This window comes from Pongo pygmaeus, chromosome 13 (genome assembly GCF_028885625.2).
Source record: "Pongo pygmaeus isolate AG05252 chromosome 13, NHGRI_mPonPyg2-v2.0_pri, whole genome shotgun sequence".
NCBI lineage: Eukaryota > Metazoa > Chordata > Mammalia > Primates > Hominidae > Pongo > Pongo pygmaeus.
The window spans coordinates 88633617-88652758 of record NC_072386.2 but is presented as its reverse complement, the minus strand read 5'-3'; the positions used below and the strand labels follow the sequence as shown (position 1 = coordinate 88652758).

Genomic DNA, 19142 nt, shown 5'->3' with positions numbered 1-19142 from the left:
GTGGCTCACACCTGTAATCCCAACACTTTGGGAGGCCAAAGTGGGAGGATCGCTCGAGCCCAAGAGTTCGAGACCAGCTTGGGCAACATAGAGAAACCTTGTCTCTAAAAATAAAAACGTGGGGATAACTGAGACCCATCCTGATGAACTCCTCTGAGTGAGCCCCTGCACAGAGTCTCCATGATAGTGTGAGGCTCAGAGCTCGCAAGCCCTGCATGTCTGTCCTCCCCACTGTGGGTCCTATTGAGTATCAGTAATAGTAATTCTAAGGCCAGGCACAGTAGTTCATGCCTGTAAACCCAGCACTTTGGGAGGCCAAAGTGGGAGGATTGCTTGAGCTCAGGAGTTCAAGACCAGCCTGAGGAACATAGAGAGACCCCATCTCCATCAAAAAAAAAAAAAAAATTAGCCAGGCATGGTGGCGTGCATGTGTAGTCCCAGCTACTCAGCAGGGTGAGGTGGGAGGATCGCTTGAGCCTAGGAGGTCAAGGTTGCAGTAAACTATAATTGCACCACTGCACTCTAATCTGGGTGACAGAGTGAGACCCTGTAATAATAGTAATATTATTATAGTAGCAAGTTGCCCTTATTATGTGTCAGACACTGGGCTAAACTTTCCATGTATTATCTTGTTTGATCTTCACAACCTCCCCCTGAGGTAGGTACTATTATTACCCCATTCTACAGAAAAAGAAATTGAGACTGGGTTCTCACAAGCCAGAAGAACATCACCGCAAGTAAGAGGCAGCCTTGGGTTTGCATGAGGCCTGTCCAGAGCCTGAGCTCTTATGCTCTCCCTGCCCTACTTCCCTGGGCTTGCTTGTCTGCTTCATCAAGGCCCAAGCCTACACTGAACACATAATTGCAAAGCCCAGGTCCCTCTTATCATAGCTTCTCCTTGAACAAAGAGTTGCCAGGATCCTTCTGCATCTCCTCACCAAAATGTAGTAACCCCTCTGATTCTCAGGGCACTCCTGAATACAGGTAAAGGCCCAGCCCTGTGAGCTACCTTTTGGCCCTAGTGGCCTAGCTGCCAGGGCTGGGCCAGGGACCCTGACTCATCTGGAACCTTTGTCTTCTAGCTGGATAAAGACTTGGAAGAGGTCACCATGCAGCTGCAGGACACACCAGAAAAGACCACCTACATTAAACAGAACCACTACCAAGAGCTCAATGACATCCTCAACCTGGGAAACTTCACTGAGAGCACAGGTAAGAGAGCCAGGGCCCCAGAATGTGGTAGGGACCTTGGTTTCAAACACCAGCTGTTCATCTTCCATTTTTTAGATGAAGAAACTGAGGCTCAGACAGGGCATGGAACTGGTCTGAAGTCACACACACAGAGCTGGAGCATCTGGAACCTCTGTCTGCTGACCACAGTTCAGTGTCCACTTTGAGCCCCACCCTGCCTGGGCCTGGGGCTTCGATTTCTCATCCTTCGGCTTCCAGTTCCACACCTACACACTGGGGCCAGCACTCCCAGTGTCCTGACTCGGGTCAGGCACATTTTATTTTCCCTTTTGTTCTTAGTGAATAGTTTACCCCTTCTTCTCTGAACGATATTTCACAGTTGCAAACACACCTCATCAATGTGCAAGAAAAGAATGGTCAGTTAGTTATGATAGAATGCTTAATCTTACCACCCACTTGGGAATTGCAAGCTACAGTAACACAAACCTGCCAGGCGCAATGGCTCATGCCTGTAATCACAGCATTTTGGGAGGCCAAGGCTAGAGAATCACTTTGAGTCCGGGAATTTGAGATCAGCCTGGACAACATAGCAAGACCCCATCTCTACAAAAATAAATTTTTAAAAAACACACAAACCACTTTTCCCCACCTTTTGGAAAAAAAATTTTAAAGGTTACCAGAGTTGGTAAGAGTATTTGGAAATGAGCATTCTCCTGCAATGCATTAGAAGTCAGTCTGGCACTGTCTAAATGCTCCATGTTAAACCTCTTGACCTGGCAGTTCTACTAGCAGGAACCTGCCCCTTGCAAATACTCCCAGGTGTGCAGAGATGAACACAGAGATGTTCATCACAGTGCTGTCTGTAGGTGAGAAAAACTGCAGTTAAATGTTCATTATTTGGGGGTGGTTTCATTAATTAAGATATAGCCAAACATGGCACATTTTATAGCTATTAAAAAGTGAGGTGGGTCTATTTGTGCAGATATGGAAAGATCTCCAGATGAAAAAAGCAAGATGAAAGCAACATTATGATTATGGGACACACAAATGCATACACGTGTGTGTGAATGCATTTTTTAAAAGGTTTAGAAAAACAAACACCAAATTGCTAACAGTATTCACTCGTGTGAAAAGAAATGGTATCGTGGAAAGTGAGTGAGAAGGGACTATTTTACATTACTTTTTTTTTTTTAAGATGGAGTCTCACTCTGTCACCCAGGCTCGAGTGCAGTGGCATGATCCTAGCTCACTGCAACCTCTGCCTCCCGGGTTCAAGCAATTCTCCTACCTCAGCCTCCTTAGTAGGTAGGATTACAGGTGCCCACTACCACATCCAGCTAATTTTTGTATTTTTCTTTTTTTTAGTAGAGACAGGGTTTTACCATGTTGGCCAGGCTGGTCTGGAACTCCTGACCTCAAGTGATTTGCCTGCCTCAGCCTCCCAAAGTGCTGGGATTACAGGCATGAGCCACCACGTCCAGCCACATTACCTTTTTTGTATTTCTCTATGGCTTGGATTTTTCCATTCGCATGTATTCATCAATTTGTTATAACATTATTTTAAATCAATGAAAAATCTTTGTTTATTTATTTATTTTTTATTTTTTTGAGATGGGGTTTCGCTCTTGTTGCCCAGGCTAGAGTGCAATGGCACGATCTTGGCTCACTGCAACCTCCACCTCCGAAGTTCAAGCAATTCTTCTGCCTCAGCCTCCTGAGTAGCTGGGATTACAGGTGCCTGCCACTGCACCCAGCTAATTTTTTTGTACTTTTAGTAGACACGGAGTTTCACCATGTTGGCCAGGCTGGTCTCGAACTCTTGACCTCAGGTGATCCACCCACCTCAGCCTCCCGAAGTACTGGGATTACAGGCATAAGCCACCATGCCTGGCCTTTTATTCTGATTATATAAGTAATAAGTGGTCTTATTACAGTAGCAATATTCTATAATTAATATTATATAACATGGTTATTGCAAAAACGTTTAAATTGAGATAACAAGGAAATTACAAGAATAAAAATTACTTCTAATAACTTTAGTATCTGGTAGAAGTGGGCATTTTAAATTTGTGGGAAAAAATGAATTATTCAATAAATTTCATTGGGATAAATGGGTAGGCATCTGGAGCAGAATAAGGTAGATCCTAAACTCACACCTACACAAAAATTAATTCCAATGAATAAAATATTTAAATATAAAACATGAAAACATGAAAGTACTAGAAGAAACCAAAGTAAAATTTTTAAAAAATAATCTCAGAGAGTGGAGGACCTGTCTCAGTTTGATGCAAAACAGAAATCACAAAAGGAAAGGTTGATAAATTTAGGTACAAAAAGAATTTCTTTCATAATGCAAAAGCCATGATAAGTACAGTCAAAAAATCAAACAAAGCCAAAAATTAACTCAGATAACAAGCTTATGCCCTTATATATAAGGAGAAATGATATGTAACAATACAAAAAGTATATATAATTATATACCAATTAGTAAGAAAAAGACCAACATCTCAAAAGAAAAATGAGCAAAAGAGAGTTCTCATAAAAGGAACTGGAAATCGTTCTTACACTTATGAAAAGATGATCAATCTCATTCCTTATTAAAGGAATGCAAATTAAATCTGCAATGAGATACCATTTTTGCCTCAAAGACTGGCGAAGATCAGAGATCAAAAAGCTGCTCAGAGTGCCAGGAAACAGGTTATAAGAGAGGCATTCTCATATGCTGCTGCTTGAAACAGAAATCATTCAGACCCAGCAATCCCACTTTTGGGATTTATTCTCCATGCCTTAGTCTGTTTTGTGCTGCTATAACACAATACTGCAGACTTGGTAATTTATAAACAACAGAAATGTATTTCTTACAGTTCTGGAGGCTGGGGAGTCCTAAATCAAGGTGCCAGTAGGTTCAGTGTCTGGGGAGGGTCCAGCCTCCACTTCTGAGATGGCACCTGGATTGCTGCATCCTCTGGAGGGGAGGAACTCTGCATCTTCAAGTGGCAGAAGGAGCAGAAGGGGCAAACCCACTTTCTCAAGCCCTTTTATAAGGGCCCTAACCTCATCCATGCGGGCTCCGCCTTCACGACTTAATTACCTCCTAAAGGCCCCACCTCTTACACTATCATATTGGTCATTCAGTTTCAACACATGAATTTGGGGGGACACATTCAGACCATAGCAGTATGGATATACAGTCGATTCTGCTGATTCACAGTAGTGGTAGTTATGTTCTTTCTGTAAAGCCTCCATCAACAGTGGATTGTGAGTACTGAACCATTGCTCCTATACAGGATTAGTTCCCGGGAGTCTCTCACAGGCTGACATCACAAGCTGACATTTTTGTCCACCAATCAATATATAATTTTGTTGTATGCATGTTTCTGTTTAAAGACATCTTATTTAGGCTGAGCGCAGTGGCTCAAACCTGTAATCCCAGCACTTTGGGAGGCCGAAGTGGGCAGATCACAAGGTCAAGAGATCGAGACCATCCTGGCCAACATGGTGAAACCCTGTCTCTACTGAAAATACAAAAATTAGCCGGGCATGGTAGCACATGCCTGTAGTCCCAGCTACTCAGGAGGCTGAGGCAGGAGAATCACATGAACCCAGGAGGCGGAGGTTGTGGTGAGCCCAGATTGCACCACGGCACTCCTCCTGGAGACAGAGTGAGACTCCGTCTCAAAAAAAAAAAAAAGACATCTTATTTAATATATATGGTTTAATTAGCATTGCACTCACGGCCAAAAGCACTATAGCTCATGCCTGATGGAAGCTTATCTAACTCATGTATTTTCTCTCCATAAGGCACATCACAGCCCTCTTGTGCTTAGGGACACTAGCCAGCACTTCAGCGCTGTGCTTAGGGGCCATTTTAAACAGCAAACTCACCAACACACAGCACAAAATGTGAAAAACGTGTCACTAAATAACCTCCAGGAAGATACTTATTTACAATATAAAAGCTAAGCACTAAGGCAGTGCATCACCTTGCTTAACCTCAGCTGGGAACACGTGCATCAGGCAATTCACATTTTCCCACACTGTGCATGTCAGCAAATGACCACAAAAGCATTGAAATATTGATTTGGGGATTACAAATAAATTTTAGTCAGAAGAAGAGTTCACAAATACAAAATTCATGAATAATTAGGATCTGTACTCACATAGGTGCAAAATGACATACATATAAGGTTGCCCACTGAAGCAAAAACAAATACCCCTCCAGACCACATGAATCCAAATCTCGGGTGGGAACCTGATTTTTATATTTCTTTAAATCTCCTTGTATGGTCCTGAAGCACAAAGAGAGTTGAGAGAATTTAAATCACCATATTTTGTGGCTACACAACATTATTTTGAATGGAGGTCCTATAACTTATATAACTAATCCATTATTACCAACTTCAGATGAGTTCCAACATTTTAATATTATAAATGATGCTGAGGTTGAGGCTGGGCGCAGTGGCTCACACCTATAATCCTAGCACTTTGGGAGACTAAGGCAGGTGGATCACCTGAGGTCAGGAGTTCGAGACCACCCTGACCAATATGGTGAAACCCCATCTCTACTACAAATACAAAAAATTAGCTGGGCATGGTGGCATGCGCCTGTAGTCCTAGCTGCTCGGGGCTGACACAGGAGAATTGCTTGAACCTGGGAGGTGGAAGTTGCAGTGAGCCAAGATAATGCCACTGGTGGCAAGATCTGAGTGACAGAAAAAAAAAAAAAAAAAAAAAGATGCCGAGGTTGAACATCTTGTATATATCTTTGCACAGATCCTTAATTGTTTCCTTAGGATAATTTCGAGAAGTGGAAATTCCAGGTAAAAAATAGCTCCTTTTATGGTGTTAGACACAGATCAGCAGTGCCCCCCAGTAAGATTATGTCCATTTATTCTCCCACCAGCAGTTTACTGACTATTCTTTTTCTTTGCAGTCTTTGCTGCTCTATGAAAAATATACCTTGGAGGTTTTTTGTCTTACATCCCTATGTGCCTGTGAAAAAGAATGTTAGAACCTCTTGTTTCTAAGTTGTGTTTCCTACATTAGTCGACTTGATTTTCCCCTTTTTGTTCTTGGAAAGGAGAGCGCGGGGCATGCCACACACATCCCCAGCACATTGCTTCCATCCCTGACTGCTGGAGGCTTCTCAGCTCACTGCCTTGGTCCTGGGAGAGCCGCTACACAGACCTCAGCTTAGAGAACACAGAGGGATAATGGGCTCTTTTGCATTCTGTCTCCTGGGGCATCAACCTACAAAAAGTTGCATTGTTGATTTTTAAAAACTAAGTTAACCGAACGTGTTGTGGTATTGTTTTTTTGCATTCAGATGGAGGAAAGGCCATTTTAAAAAATCACCTCGATCAAAATCCCCAGCTACAGTGGAACACAACAGAGCCCTCTCGGACATGCAAAGATCCTATAGAAGATATAAACTCTCCAGAACAGTAAGTACCTTCTCCTTGAGAATTATAACTGAAGAATAAATGCATCACTCCCACACAAGAGTTTGCAATTTGCACCATGTTTTCACATCCATTATTTTATTTGCTTTCCACAGCTATCCCATGATGCAGTCCAATTACAATGCTTTTTACAGATGAAAAAACTAATATTCAAAAAGGGGAGGTGACTTGCCAAACCTCACTCAATTGCTACGTGCAGGAAGTGGGACTTGAACTCAACATCTGTCCAACATCAAATCCCATGTTCTCTACCGCAGCACGCTGCCTTTGTTATGTGTAAAATTTAACCTTGCTAAATGCATTTACTTAACAATTTACTGAGACCTCCTGTATGTCAGGCATAGGTGCTAGGGTTACAGCAGTGAAGAAAACAGACTAAAATTCCTATCTTCATGGAGCTTCCATTCCATCTAGAAGGATGATAGCTTAATAAAAAAGCAAGACATGGCATGTCAAACAATAGGAGCTTTGGAGAAAAAGCAGAGAAGGGGGTCAGGGAGTGTCATTTTAAATAGGGTGGTCAGAAAAGACTCAATGAGATGGTGACATCAAAGCAAAGACCTGAACATCTTTGTTAGCTTTGTTCTCACAGGCAATTTTAGGCCTTCCCATCTTATAGCACATTGGAAGCAGAAGTTAGAAATACAAACTTTAAAACTTGGCCTCTGAAAGTGACAAGCAATGAGGAACCAGCAAAAGCAGCCAAATCACCAATTGCAGCATCATTTGGGGCTCCTTAGTATTAGAGCTAATAGCCTGTCAACCCAACTAGCTCCAAGGCCTGGCCAGCTTACAGTCTAGGACAGTGAGTGAGAGTTACATGGAATTTGTCAGCAGTTTGCCTAGCAGTTGCTTCCAGTAGAGTGTAAGCACCTTGAGAGTAAGGTATTTGTCCTTCATGTGTCCCCTGCACCGAACACAGGTTCTGCCAGTGAGTAGGTTCTTGACAAGCATTTGTTGAATGAATGAAAGGTGAACAGGATCCTAACAGACAGAAGAATGCTCTGACAACCACAGGACCCACCTTGCCTAGGCAGATAGCCCTGCCCTGGGTGCTTGGACAGGGCGCCCTTTTCCCAGGTCACAGTTTATTCTTCCCTTTTTGTCCTGGACTTCTTGCCAGCATGATCTTGCCTTAAGACACAGATTCAGCTGACATTATACAGGTCCAACTTTAACTTCAGAATGAGATCTCCAACACTGTAGTTCCATGCACACCTGTGAGGTGTCTCTTGGGAGGAGTCTTTCTGGAAAGTGTGGGCAGCACTTCATCTGTACCCATCTATCTCAGGACCCACCAGTGACCTAAATGAACCCCAAGGGTACACCCAGTTGGGATAAGGCTGCCCCCATGAATTGACTTGCCTCCACCACAAAACAATGTGGTTGAACAGAAGCAGCAAGAATTCCAACTTCCCCAGTTCTGGTTTTGTTTCCATGGGGAAGTTACCTGAACTCTGTACTCTTCCCTCTTCTTTATAATGGGAATAGCAGTATTTCTTTTGCTTATTGGGTTTCTGTTAAGCTCTGGGGTTTTTGTTTTTCGCTTTTTTTGCGCGTGAGTGGCCAGGCACTGGGAACACAAGAAGGCATAAGAACTCAGTCCCTTCTCTCAAGGAATGCGGTATGAAAGTTGCACCCATGGAGAACTGTGCAAGAATGCAGCTGAGCCAAGCAGAGGAGCAGTCACCTGGGCACATTTGCCGCAAGCAGCCTTTTCAACAAAGTGACATGACAGCCATTAAGACCAAAAGAGTGTGGCAATGAGAAGGGAGTCAGAGGGCAGCTCCCTTTTCCCTTGCTGCTCCTCCATCACGTGCTAACCCACACCCAGCTCCATCTTGCCTCCGGCTTTTTCTGGCTTCATTTCTGAGTATTTACCTAGGGTTCTGCTTAGCAGAAGAAGGGTTCTCTTAGCAGAGAGTGAGCACAAACAAGGTGATATTTAAACTGGATCTTGAAGGAAAGACAGTTCGTCATGTCAGGAAGCAGAGAAAGAGTCTTCCAGACAGGGAAACAGCAGAAGAGCACCCAGGAGCAGGGTTTCTAGGGAAACTGGCTGCCAGAGGGCAGGGCTTACAGGTGGAAAGGATGGAAGATTCACCTGGAAAATTCTGATCCAAAGACGGAACTTAGGGAGCCCCAAATATCACATCAGTGTCCTTTTTTTCCCTTCCTTGGCTTCCTAGTGTTGGAAAGATAACACTAGTTACCAAAGAAGCTGGAAGAGCCTGTGGGAATTTGCCCAGCAAGAAGAGATGCGGTCCTGGGCAAAGCAGAGGCAGACGAGAGAGAGGAAGGATAGAGGAGGCGAGAAGTCTTTCAGGGACGGAACTGAAAGCCCTGTGGAGGTTTGCAAGAGTAGAGAATGAGAACTATCTGGTTTGCAGCAAAGCCCTGTTAGAAAGGTAAAGCTTTGTCCTTAGTAATACAGACAGTTCCCAACTTACCATTTTTAAACTTTACAATGGTGTGAAAGTGATACACATTCAGTGCCGTATTCAGTAAATTGCATGAGATACTTAACACTTTTTTATAAAATAGGCCTTGTGTTATATGATATGGCCCAACTGTAAGTGTTCTGAGCACATTTAAGGTAGGCAAGGCTCAGCTAGGATGTTTGGTAGATTAGGTGGATTAAATGCATTTTTCAACTTACGATATTTTCAACTTACAATGGGTTTATGGAAATGTAACCCCATCGTAAGTCAAGGAGCATCTTTTCTGCTAGGACATTTATAATAACCACCAAATCCTGGACCAAAGCTCAAGAAGACTCATCTCCCTTGTTTATTCCAGTCTCCCTGGTCATTCCCAGGGCAGTAGCTGGTACATATGGGCCCTCATTAAATACCTGCTGGATTGCTGAATGGTTAAGATGATTGGATGGACAGATCTTGGATTCAGAGAAAAATATGCTCCTGTCATCAGCTTTTTTAGCCAAAGCGAGTCCAAGGAACTTTCTGGTAAGCCCCCAGCTAGCCTTCACTAACACTCCTCCCTCTCTTTCTCTCCAGCATCCAGCGTCGGCTGTCCCTCCAGCTCCCCATCCTCCACCACGCCTACCTCCCATCCATCGGAGGCGTGGACGCCAGCTGTGTCAGCCCCTGCGTCAGCCCCACCGCCAGCCCCCGCCACAGACATGTGCCACCCTCCTTCCGAGTCATGGTCTCGGGCCTGTAAGGGTGGGAGGCCTGGGCCCGGGGCCTCCCCCGTGACAGAACCACACTGGGCAGAGGCGTCTGCTGCAGAAACACTGTCGGCTCTGGCTGCAGAGAAGCTGGGCACCATGGCTGGCCTCTCAGGACCACTCAGATGGCACTCAGGTGGACAGGACGGGGCAGGGGGAGACTTGGCACCTGACCTCGAGCCTTATTTGTGAAGTTCTTATTTCTTCACAAAGAAGAGGAACAGAAATGGGACTTCTTCCTTAACATCTGCAAACAAGGAGGAGCTGGGATATCAAACTTGCAAAAAAAAAAAAAAAAAACAACTAGACAAGGAGAGAGGCACTAGAACTCCAGCTGGAAGTCACAGAGTGGCTCAAGCAGCCTTGGGAAGAGGCAAGGGGCTTCTGAAGAAACTGCCTCTGCACACACATCACTGGCTGTGACCCCTCAGGCTAGCCCTTCTCCACTCTGGGGGAGGAGGTGGGAAGGGCCACCAGGCCCCCAGCTGCCAGGCCAGCCGACCCCAGCCTTCCTGGAACAGGGAGTCTGCAGGAGCGCAGACAGGCTCAGCCCTGGGGCAGGCAGGCCGAGGGCTGCAGCACTGGAGCAGGCTGACTTACATGCTCCAGATGGGACCTGTGTCACCCAATGAGATGTTTGTTACTCTGGTAAATGCCACACGTTAACACAATAACACCCATTCCTGGGACCGTGGGGATTTAGGGCACGTCACTGCAGACACGCTCTGCAGCATTCACCGACAGTCTGTCATGCACCCACCACGTTGGCCATGTCCTTGTGTTCCTATCGGATGCTCCCAGTAACCAGGGGGACCAGCCGAGCTAATCATGGAATGTCTGTTCCCAGCAAACACGATAAAGGAAGATTGTGCACTTTAACCTCTCTCATCAGGGCCCAAGGGCTGGCTGGGATTTTTTTTTTTCCCCACTAACTTTGTTTCTGACCAAAGTGAATTGGAGGCATTCTGCTAAAAGACATCCCTGTAGACACAGGGGAGAGAGCTGCTGGCTGAGGGCTTCCCTTGGCTTCCAGAAGGCAGCCTTCCATCCAGACAAGCCAGTGAGCTCTCCCCTTGGGATCACTGGGGTGATCAGTCAGCAGATTGATTCTCATTCATAAGATCATTCTTCCCTTTAAATTGAGCCCCTAAGAGCACTGGCCTGGGAGTCAGACAGACCTGGGTTCAAGTCCTCAGTCCCCTGCCCACTCCCTACGTGACTTTGATCAGGTCACTAGTGTCTCTCTGAGCCTCAGTTTCCCCTCTGTAACTTGGGGTTGAAATAACACCTGTCCTGCCTACCTCACAAGGTCACTCTGAGGATTGAAACTTGATCTTGTCCAGGAAAGCTTTGTACCAAACAGTGAAGCCACCCTGATCCGTGAGGTATGAGTATGACTCTGACCTTCAGCCCTCCCTACAGCTGGGGGTTTGGCCCAGAGAAGCTTCCAGCACAGCCCTCTACCCAGAACATCCGGGCTGGAGGGAGGCTCCCAATGACTTTTCTGACATTCCTAGACAGGTTCATTCTCTGCTCAAGAAAGGCCTGAATGACAATGTCCAGGATGTCTGCACAACTGAGCAGCTCGCTCACTCCCTAAAGAAACCTATTGGCAGCTTCAACAGGCAGGCAATAATCTCTTCCCAGAACCACTGCAGTCAGGAATAAACTGTTTTCTCCACCAGGCTTTGACAAAAGGGCCCACAGGAATCTTACCATCGCCAACATTTCAAAGCACCCTATTTCACGTAGCATAGCTTTCTGCTCCCCTTCCCCAAAGAGAGGTTATGGAGGTACTGTAGCTTTTAGGGAAAAAAAAAATGTTAACACATCACAGGTCAAGTTGAAGTCATTCTCTGTTTAGGCACTAAAAATCGGTGTTGTCACTCACTGTGTATTACCAGTATTTACTTGCTTTCTTGATTTCACCAAAACCAAATTTAATTTAAAGGACCACATTAATTTTTCAAAGGGAAAGAGACAATTAATTGTACATAATGTATACACACACACAAAAAAAATACCTGTAGAAATATTATTCCAGCATAGCAGGAAAACAAACAAAAGTATTGGACTGTCGGAGGTGAGCCTGTGCGTCTGTAACCCTTTGTGACTCCTGAGCGTGCGCCGTCTTCTAGGTTAACTCACGAAGTACATTCTCTGTCTTACTGATACTGTAGGTTCACCCATTTTTTTTTAATTTCCTCGCAAATAACAAGACCCACAGAAGTGACTCTAGCTACTTAATGGTTCTGTTCTTTTATATGCAGCAAACACACCGTCCATTTCTGAAGAGGCTTCGGCCTGAAGGCATTTTCCAATGATGTTAGTGCACAAAACGCTTTAAATTAGACTGGAACTGCCAGAATCAAATGTAAATGAGGAATTTCTCGTACCCCTACTGCATGGTATCGATTTTTAATAAATTGTTGCAAATTTGTTTTTATGAATAAAAGGAAAAAACCTGTCGTCTTTAATGCCTACTCATCCCAAAATGCAGGTCAGATCGGGCCATATTCCTCCGCTAAGAAACTCAGGGGACAATTCTGGCGTTGCCTGCTCGGCATTGTCCCTTCCTTCATAAACTGCCCATCCCAGCCTCCTGCTGACAGCGGCAGAGCAGCCCTGTTACCAGGTGACCCCAACTTCTGGCCACAGCTGATTAATTCGAGGGTGGGAATTTGACCCAGGCTGGGCGGGTAAATCACTTCCTTAGGATTCCTCCGTGTAGAGAAATTTAGTCTGCAATGAAACAGAAAAAAAAAAAATGGAGCCAACAGAGAGACCATCAGGACCAACAGCTGAGTTCTGATGGTGTCTGAGTACCTGGTTAGCGGTCCCTTCCTGCGCTCCTCTGAAAGCACAGCCCTGATTTTGGGGTAAGGAAGGGGACCTATTGGAAGGGAATCTTGCTCCCACCATCCTTGCTCCCACTCCCGGACACAGTGATTGGTTCAGGAATATGCTCGTTATCCAGGACCAGCCAATCAGAGCACTTCCCAGGGTTTCTGCCAGCTGTTTTCAGGAGGTTTGAAGGCACTCTGCACCCTCCTCACCTGCTCCGTTGTTCAAGACTTCCTTGGATTCTCTGTTCTTCTGATACATTGCCCTTTTTGACTAGGTTAGTTCAAGTTGGGTTCCCATCACTTGCAATCCCAAGATTCTTAACTAATATGGAAAACCCACGACCTTCTCCAGCCCCAACTCCCCTTCGGGGCCTTGCCAGCCTGTCGAGATTTGGCCCCATGCTCCTTTCTAGCCTCATCATCCCACTCCCCTGGAGCCTATGGAGCCACCCCAAAGTCTGTTTTACTTCTCCAGGGTGCTGAGCCTCAGCTGGCAGCTCCAACTCATCTCCCTAGATCCCCTTCAATGGGATCTTCTCTTCCTAGCTCTGGACTGAGGACATTCCCCCTCTCTACGGCACTGGATACATGCCCACGCTGTCCCCTCCCCATTCCGGACCCTGAGCTACTTGAGGATGGGACTCATGTCTGCTTCCATGACGTTCCACTGGGCAGCAGTTCCTCCCTGTGGCTCAGAACCGGCTTCAATGAGGCTTTGCATAATTGAACATTTTGGCCGAGGCTTGTCCACATTGGTTGCTGGGTCTAGAAGGCAAAGTAAAAGCAGAGGTGGCCACAGCAGGCTGGGGAGGCCTGAGGTTCATGTGACTGGGTGCAGTCCTAGAAATGGGGGCACTGGACTCAGACTCCACTGGAGGGCTGGTCCCAGGCTGGAGTTTTCCAGAACATGGGATCCTCAATGTGGAGCCTCCCAAGGAGCAGGCTGTCTGAATCCTGGCCCGAGAGACCCCTGCTCCGTGCCTGCTGCTCCACACCACTGCTCATACAGCCTTCCTACGGGATGTGGGTGGTTCAAGGATGGGAAACAGGCCCAACATGAAGAATACGTACACAAGGTCACCTAATAAGGCTGTGGCAAAGGCAGGAACAACCAGAATCTTAGCTGGTCTTCCTTCTCTACCTGACCCTGACTCAGAAATTAGAGCACAGAAGGGTGGCAGCGGTCATCTCTCCCAGCCCCTCCTAGTACAGTTGGGGAAACGGAGGCCCAGCAACTGGAGCCAAAGTCAACCAGAAGGTCACGAGAGGGCCAGCATGGAACCCAGATGTCCTGGTTTTGAGATTTGGCTCTTCTCAGTCCCCTTCCCACACCTGTTCTACCATAGGTAGTGCAACCACAGCGGTGAGATGCTGCCCCATAGAGCAATTTCTCAGCTACCACAGACTGAGAAATCTTTATATAGCCTCACTAAATATGGAGTCAGCCAAGACAACATTTGGTCTTTCCTCTTAGCACGTCTGAAAGAGAGAAATGCCCCAAGTGTTGAAGATGCTCCTTGTCACATCACTGAAGTGATGCCTTGCTTGGCCATGAGCAGGAAAAGCCCAGACAGCAATGGTGCACTTCATTCCTCTTCATTCTTCTTCAAAAGCATCTGTCTTCCTTTTGTTATGACTGGCTCATTTCTGAGTTAAAAACAAAATAAAAGTGTTTCCCAACCTCAAAGACAGGCTTTCTGGAGTTGAAGCCCTCTTAGAAAGCTCTGCCTGGGGGTCTCCTCACCCTGGGGTGTGGCGACAACACTGGGATCCGCTCTGAGGGAAGAAGGGGAGAGGTTTCTGGAAACAGCAAGCCTGGGGCACCAGCCAAGGCCTCCCCTTCCAGGCATTTCCCTGTGCCCAGCAATTTCTTCTCTACAAGCATCAGGATCCACAGGCCTAGAAGCCAGTGCCAGGGAGAGGAGGTGGTGCTAGGTAGACTGCAAAAAGCAGATTGGCGGCCATCAGCACCTCTGCCTGTCCAGCAACCACCTCTGCCTTCCTGCAGCTCCTCTGGAAGCACTGCCCTACTTTTGGGGGAAAGCAGAAGGGAGAAAATCTGGAGGGCCGCCCTTGCTTCCATTGCTGGACACAGGATTGGTTCAGGGATATGCTCATTAACCAAGCCCAGCCAATCAAAGCTTTCTCCTGCCGTTTTTAAGAAGTTTGAAATCTTGCCCTCCACGTGGAGAGCAATGAAAAGTGGGAAACCGAGCTCTCATTGCATCATTTAGGCTCAAAGACCAGTGATACCTAAAAATACATCCATCCTTGAGCTTGTAGGTTTTAAACTAATACATACCCTTTTCTGTTTACATAGAGTTGGGTTTCTGTCACTTAGAACCAAAAGAAATCTGTGGGATGCAGAGGGGTTCACTGTTGTCTGAAACCCTCCTGGTATTAAGGAGACATGCAGGAGATATTTCCCTGGCCTCACACACACCGCTGAACAGGGAGGTGGGTAAGGATACCCAAAGGGAAGATGGGGCTAAGAAGCCTCAGGAGGCTAAAGAAGGGTCAAGGAGCCAGGCTGAGGGCTGGCACCAAACTGCGTACCCAGCATTTGTCACCTGCCTGTCCCCTACCCCCTTGGCTTGTCACCCCTTACTTAGCCTTGAGGAGCAGGGTTTGTAGGTACTGGACAGTAAATGATTAACACACTCTCTGGAAGAGAAAATTGGTCCCTCCTCTGCCCCCACCCCACATCTGAAACCCCTGGCAAATCCCAGGGGCTCACTCCACCATACTTGGTTTGCCCTGTCCGTGGTCCTGCCCAGAGATGACAATTCACTGTCTGGTTCCTCCAGGTCCCACCTTCAGGAGCCCCAAACCCTCAATGGGGCATCCACTGAGCCCCTGATCTTTGCCAAGGCCTGTGCTAGGTGCCAGGTGAACAGTGAGTAGGATATAGGTCTCAAGAAGCTCACACACTAATAGGAAGACAGATGCTTAATGAAGAAATGACAATAGCCTGTGATAAGCACCTGCTCCAGACTGGACATGCCTCCTGGGGGACATAACCTCCAAACAGGGCTAGTTTTGGGGGTTTGCAACCTATACAGTTTTTAAAGGGCCTCATGTTCGGCTTAATGCTCTACTGTAACTATTTTGAAATTCTAAATAACTTTTGAAAAGGGGGCTTAGAATTTTATTTTTTTTTTTATTGACTTGTTTATTTTTGAGACAATGTCTCACTCTGTTGTCCAGGCTGGAGTACAGTGGCATGATTACAGCTCACTGCAGCCTTGACCTCCTGGGCTTGAGCAATCCTCCCAACTCAGCCTACGAGTAGCTGGTACTACAGGCATGCAATACCACACCTGGCTAATTTTTTATTTTTTAGAGAGATGAGATCTCTCTAAAAAATAAAATATTTAAAAAATTTATGTTCCCCAGGCTGGTCCCGATCACCTGGGCTCAAGCAGTCCTCCCACCTCAGCATCCCAAAATGCTGGCATTACAGGCATGAACCACTGTACCCAGCCCAGGGCTTAGCACTTTAATTTCATACTGGCGCCCACAAATTATGTAGCCAGTCCTATACCTAGACCTGAAAGTGAGAAAAAGCTAGCCAGCAAAAGAGAGAAAGAAGAGGAGGGGTGAGGGAGAGAACTAGCAGCCCAATTCTGTAGAATGCATGCACCTGCAGGGGCTGCTGTTGCTGCACCAAGGACAACTAGGTTGTTGTGTGTTAATCACTTATCATGGAACCCATGTGACTTCAGATTGCTGCATGAGCAGACAGCATGCATCCTGTCTGTGTGTGATGACGTGAGTTACATCTCAAAATCATCAGGCCTGAGTGCAGATTCCTACACCTTCACTTACCTGGCTGTATGGTTTTGAATGATTCCACCTCTCTGAGCTTCTGATCCCTCATCTGTAAAATGGACATGATACCTCAACTCAGAGCTTCTCTGACAGCCAAAGAGGCTCATGTAGGGGAAAGTGCCTTGTGAACACTAAGCTTATATTTGTGCTACTCCCAGACAGGAGGAACGTAAAGTGAGCAGCTTTAGTAGGTACAATGGGGCAGCCAACAGCCTAATCTCCTCACAACAGACTGCATCTAGGAAGAACGCCATTAGGGAAAACATCCTGACATGCTATGTTAGGTGCAAGGTGAGATTCTAAAGACAAGGCTAAAAGAGAGACAGCAGAACAATTCTGTTAGAAAAAGAACTAGAAATTTGGGGTTAGAAGGAGAGAAAAATGAGAGGAGTGGGTGATAAGTAACAGGGCAGTGTGGCTAAAAACTTTTAAGAATAGGGATGTCAGCCGGGTGTGGTGGCTCATGCCTGTAACCCCAGCACTTTGGGAGGCCGAGGCGGGTGAATCACCTGAGGTCAGGAGTTCGCGACTAGCCTGGCCAACATGATGAAACCCCGTCTCTACTAAAAATACAAAAAATTAGCCAGGCATGGTGGCACATGCCTGTAACCACAGCTACTCAGGAGGCTGAGGTAGGAGAATCACTTGAACCTGGGAGGTGGAGGTTGCAGTGAGCCGAGATTGCACCATTGCACTCCAGCCTGGGCAACAAGAGCAAAATTCCTTCTCAAAAAAAAAGGAGAGGGATGTTGAATATTTGATTTTAAATCATTTGTGTTGCATGAAGTAAAAGCCTCTCTCTTCCCTTTATTTCACTCCCTCCTGCAAAATGTCCCTAAACCTTAGGTTACACTTACTACACAAGTAAAAGCTTTGTGAGTTTTAGTGGAAATAAAGAAAAAGAGTGAATTCTATGTTTAGGTAGAGACCAGAGTAAGGATAAAAGCAGCAGCAGCCACAAGTTGCGGAGGGAAAAATATGTTCTCTGGCCGAGCACGGTGGCTCACACCTGTAATCCCAGCACTTTGGGAGGCCAAGGCCAGTGGATCACTTGAGGTCAGAAGTATGAGACCAGCCTGGCCAACACGGTAAAACCCCATCTCTACAAAAACACAAAAATTAGCTGGGCATGGTGGCACGCACCTGTAGTCCCAGCAACTCTGGAGGCTGATGCAGGAGGATCGCTTGAACCCAGGAGACAGAGGTTGCAGTAAGCCAGGATCGCACCACTGCACTCCAGCCTGGGCAACAGAGTATACATGTATATACAACATATATGTCATATATGTTGTATGTATGTGTATGTTATATATAATGTATGTATGTTATATATGTTATATAATGTATATATGTTATATATAATATATATGATAAATATGGTATGCTTCATATATTTTATATATATACTCTTTGCATAAGTGGGAATTTGGAGCAAGAGGTGACCATGAGCCCATAAGCTCTCCCAAAATTCACAGAAGCATTGGAGAGGCACTGGTCTTTTCCAGAGCCAAGTATGGGAGGAATAGAAAGTTAGGATTAATCACATCTAGATCTCATAGAGCATAGTCACCCTTACTTCCATCTAAGTTACATAAGCAACAGGAAACATGTCATCCCATAGAGCCATAAATCTCAAACATCCTGAATACAACAGTAGAAATACTAGAAAATAAGACCAGCAATAAAATGGTCAACTGGATGGCAAAACAATCTCCACACTCAAAGCTTTAGGAATGACATGACATCAGAGCAGCTGCCAGCCTGGAGGCTCTGGCAGTGTTGAAGAGCTATTAGCTCGGCCATCTTTGTTCTCCAAGGTTGTGGCTGTTCTTGGCTACCCTAGTCCACCACGTCTGTAACTGGAGAAGTCTGGCACTATTGTGAAGTTAGGGTTTTTGTGCGAGAGAAGATACATCTGATTTCCCTCCATCTGAATTCCAATGGAAAAGACCCAAAACAGTGTTTCTCAAACATGAAAAAAAATAGAGAGGGCCAGGCATGGTGGCTCACACCTGCAATCCCAGCACTTTGGGAGGCCCAGGAGGGAGGATTTCTTGAGGCTAGGAGTTCAAGACCAGCATGGGAACACAGTGAGAGACTGTCTCCACAAAAAAAATTTTTTAATCATCTGGGCTTGGTGGTGGGCCTGTAGTCCTAGCTACTTGGGAGGCAGAGGTAGGAAGATAGCTTGAGCCCAGGAGTTCAAGTTTGCAGTAAGTTATGATTGTGCCCCTGCACTGCAGCCTGGGCCACAAAGTGAGACCAGGTCAAAAGAAAGAAGGAAGTAAGGAAAAAAAGAGAGAAGGAAGAGAGATAGGAAGGAAGGAAAGAGGAAGGCAGGCAGACAGGCAGGCAAGAAGGAAGGAAGGGAGGGAAGGGGAGAGAGAAAAAGAAACGAAGGAAAGAAAGAAAAGGAAAGAAGGAAGGAAGGAAAAGAAAGAAAGAGAAGGAAGAAAAGAGACATATGGACACCTTTTTAGTGTTGAGTTAAATTATTTTTATAAAGAAAGTTACTGCAGTGAGCTCTGATTGCACCACCACACTCCAGCTTGAGCAACAGAGTGAGATCCTGTTGAAAGAAAGTGGAAAGAGACAGAGACATATGGACACCTTTTCAAACTG

The 19142-nt window shown here is 45.9% G+C and overlaps 1 protein-coding gene across 2 annotated transcripts in view; it reads left to right on the top strand.

The window, feature by feature from the left end:
* The window catches only part of GABBR2 (gamma-aminobutyric acid type B receptor subunit 2), a 415862-nt gene extending 403541 nt beyond the window's left edge, over nt 1–12321 (top strand). The window contains exons 17-19 of one of the 2 annotated variants that reach the window (XM_054502144.2): nt 1083–1212; nt 6518–6635; nt 9671–12321. In XM_054502144.2, the coding sequence (XP_054358119.1) occupies nt 1083–1212; nt 6518–6635; nt 9671–9836 (414 nt within the window). In that variant the 3' untranslated portion in view covers nt 9837–12321. The remainder of the gene's footprint in view (nt 1–1082; nt 1213–6517; nt 6636–9670) is intronic. The other variant, XM_054502145.1, reaches the window with a different exon arrangement.
* The last annotated feature ends 6821 nt before the right edge of the window (nt 12322–19142 follow it).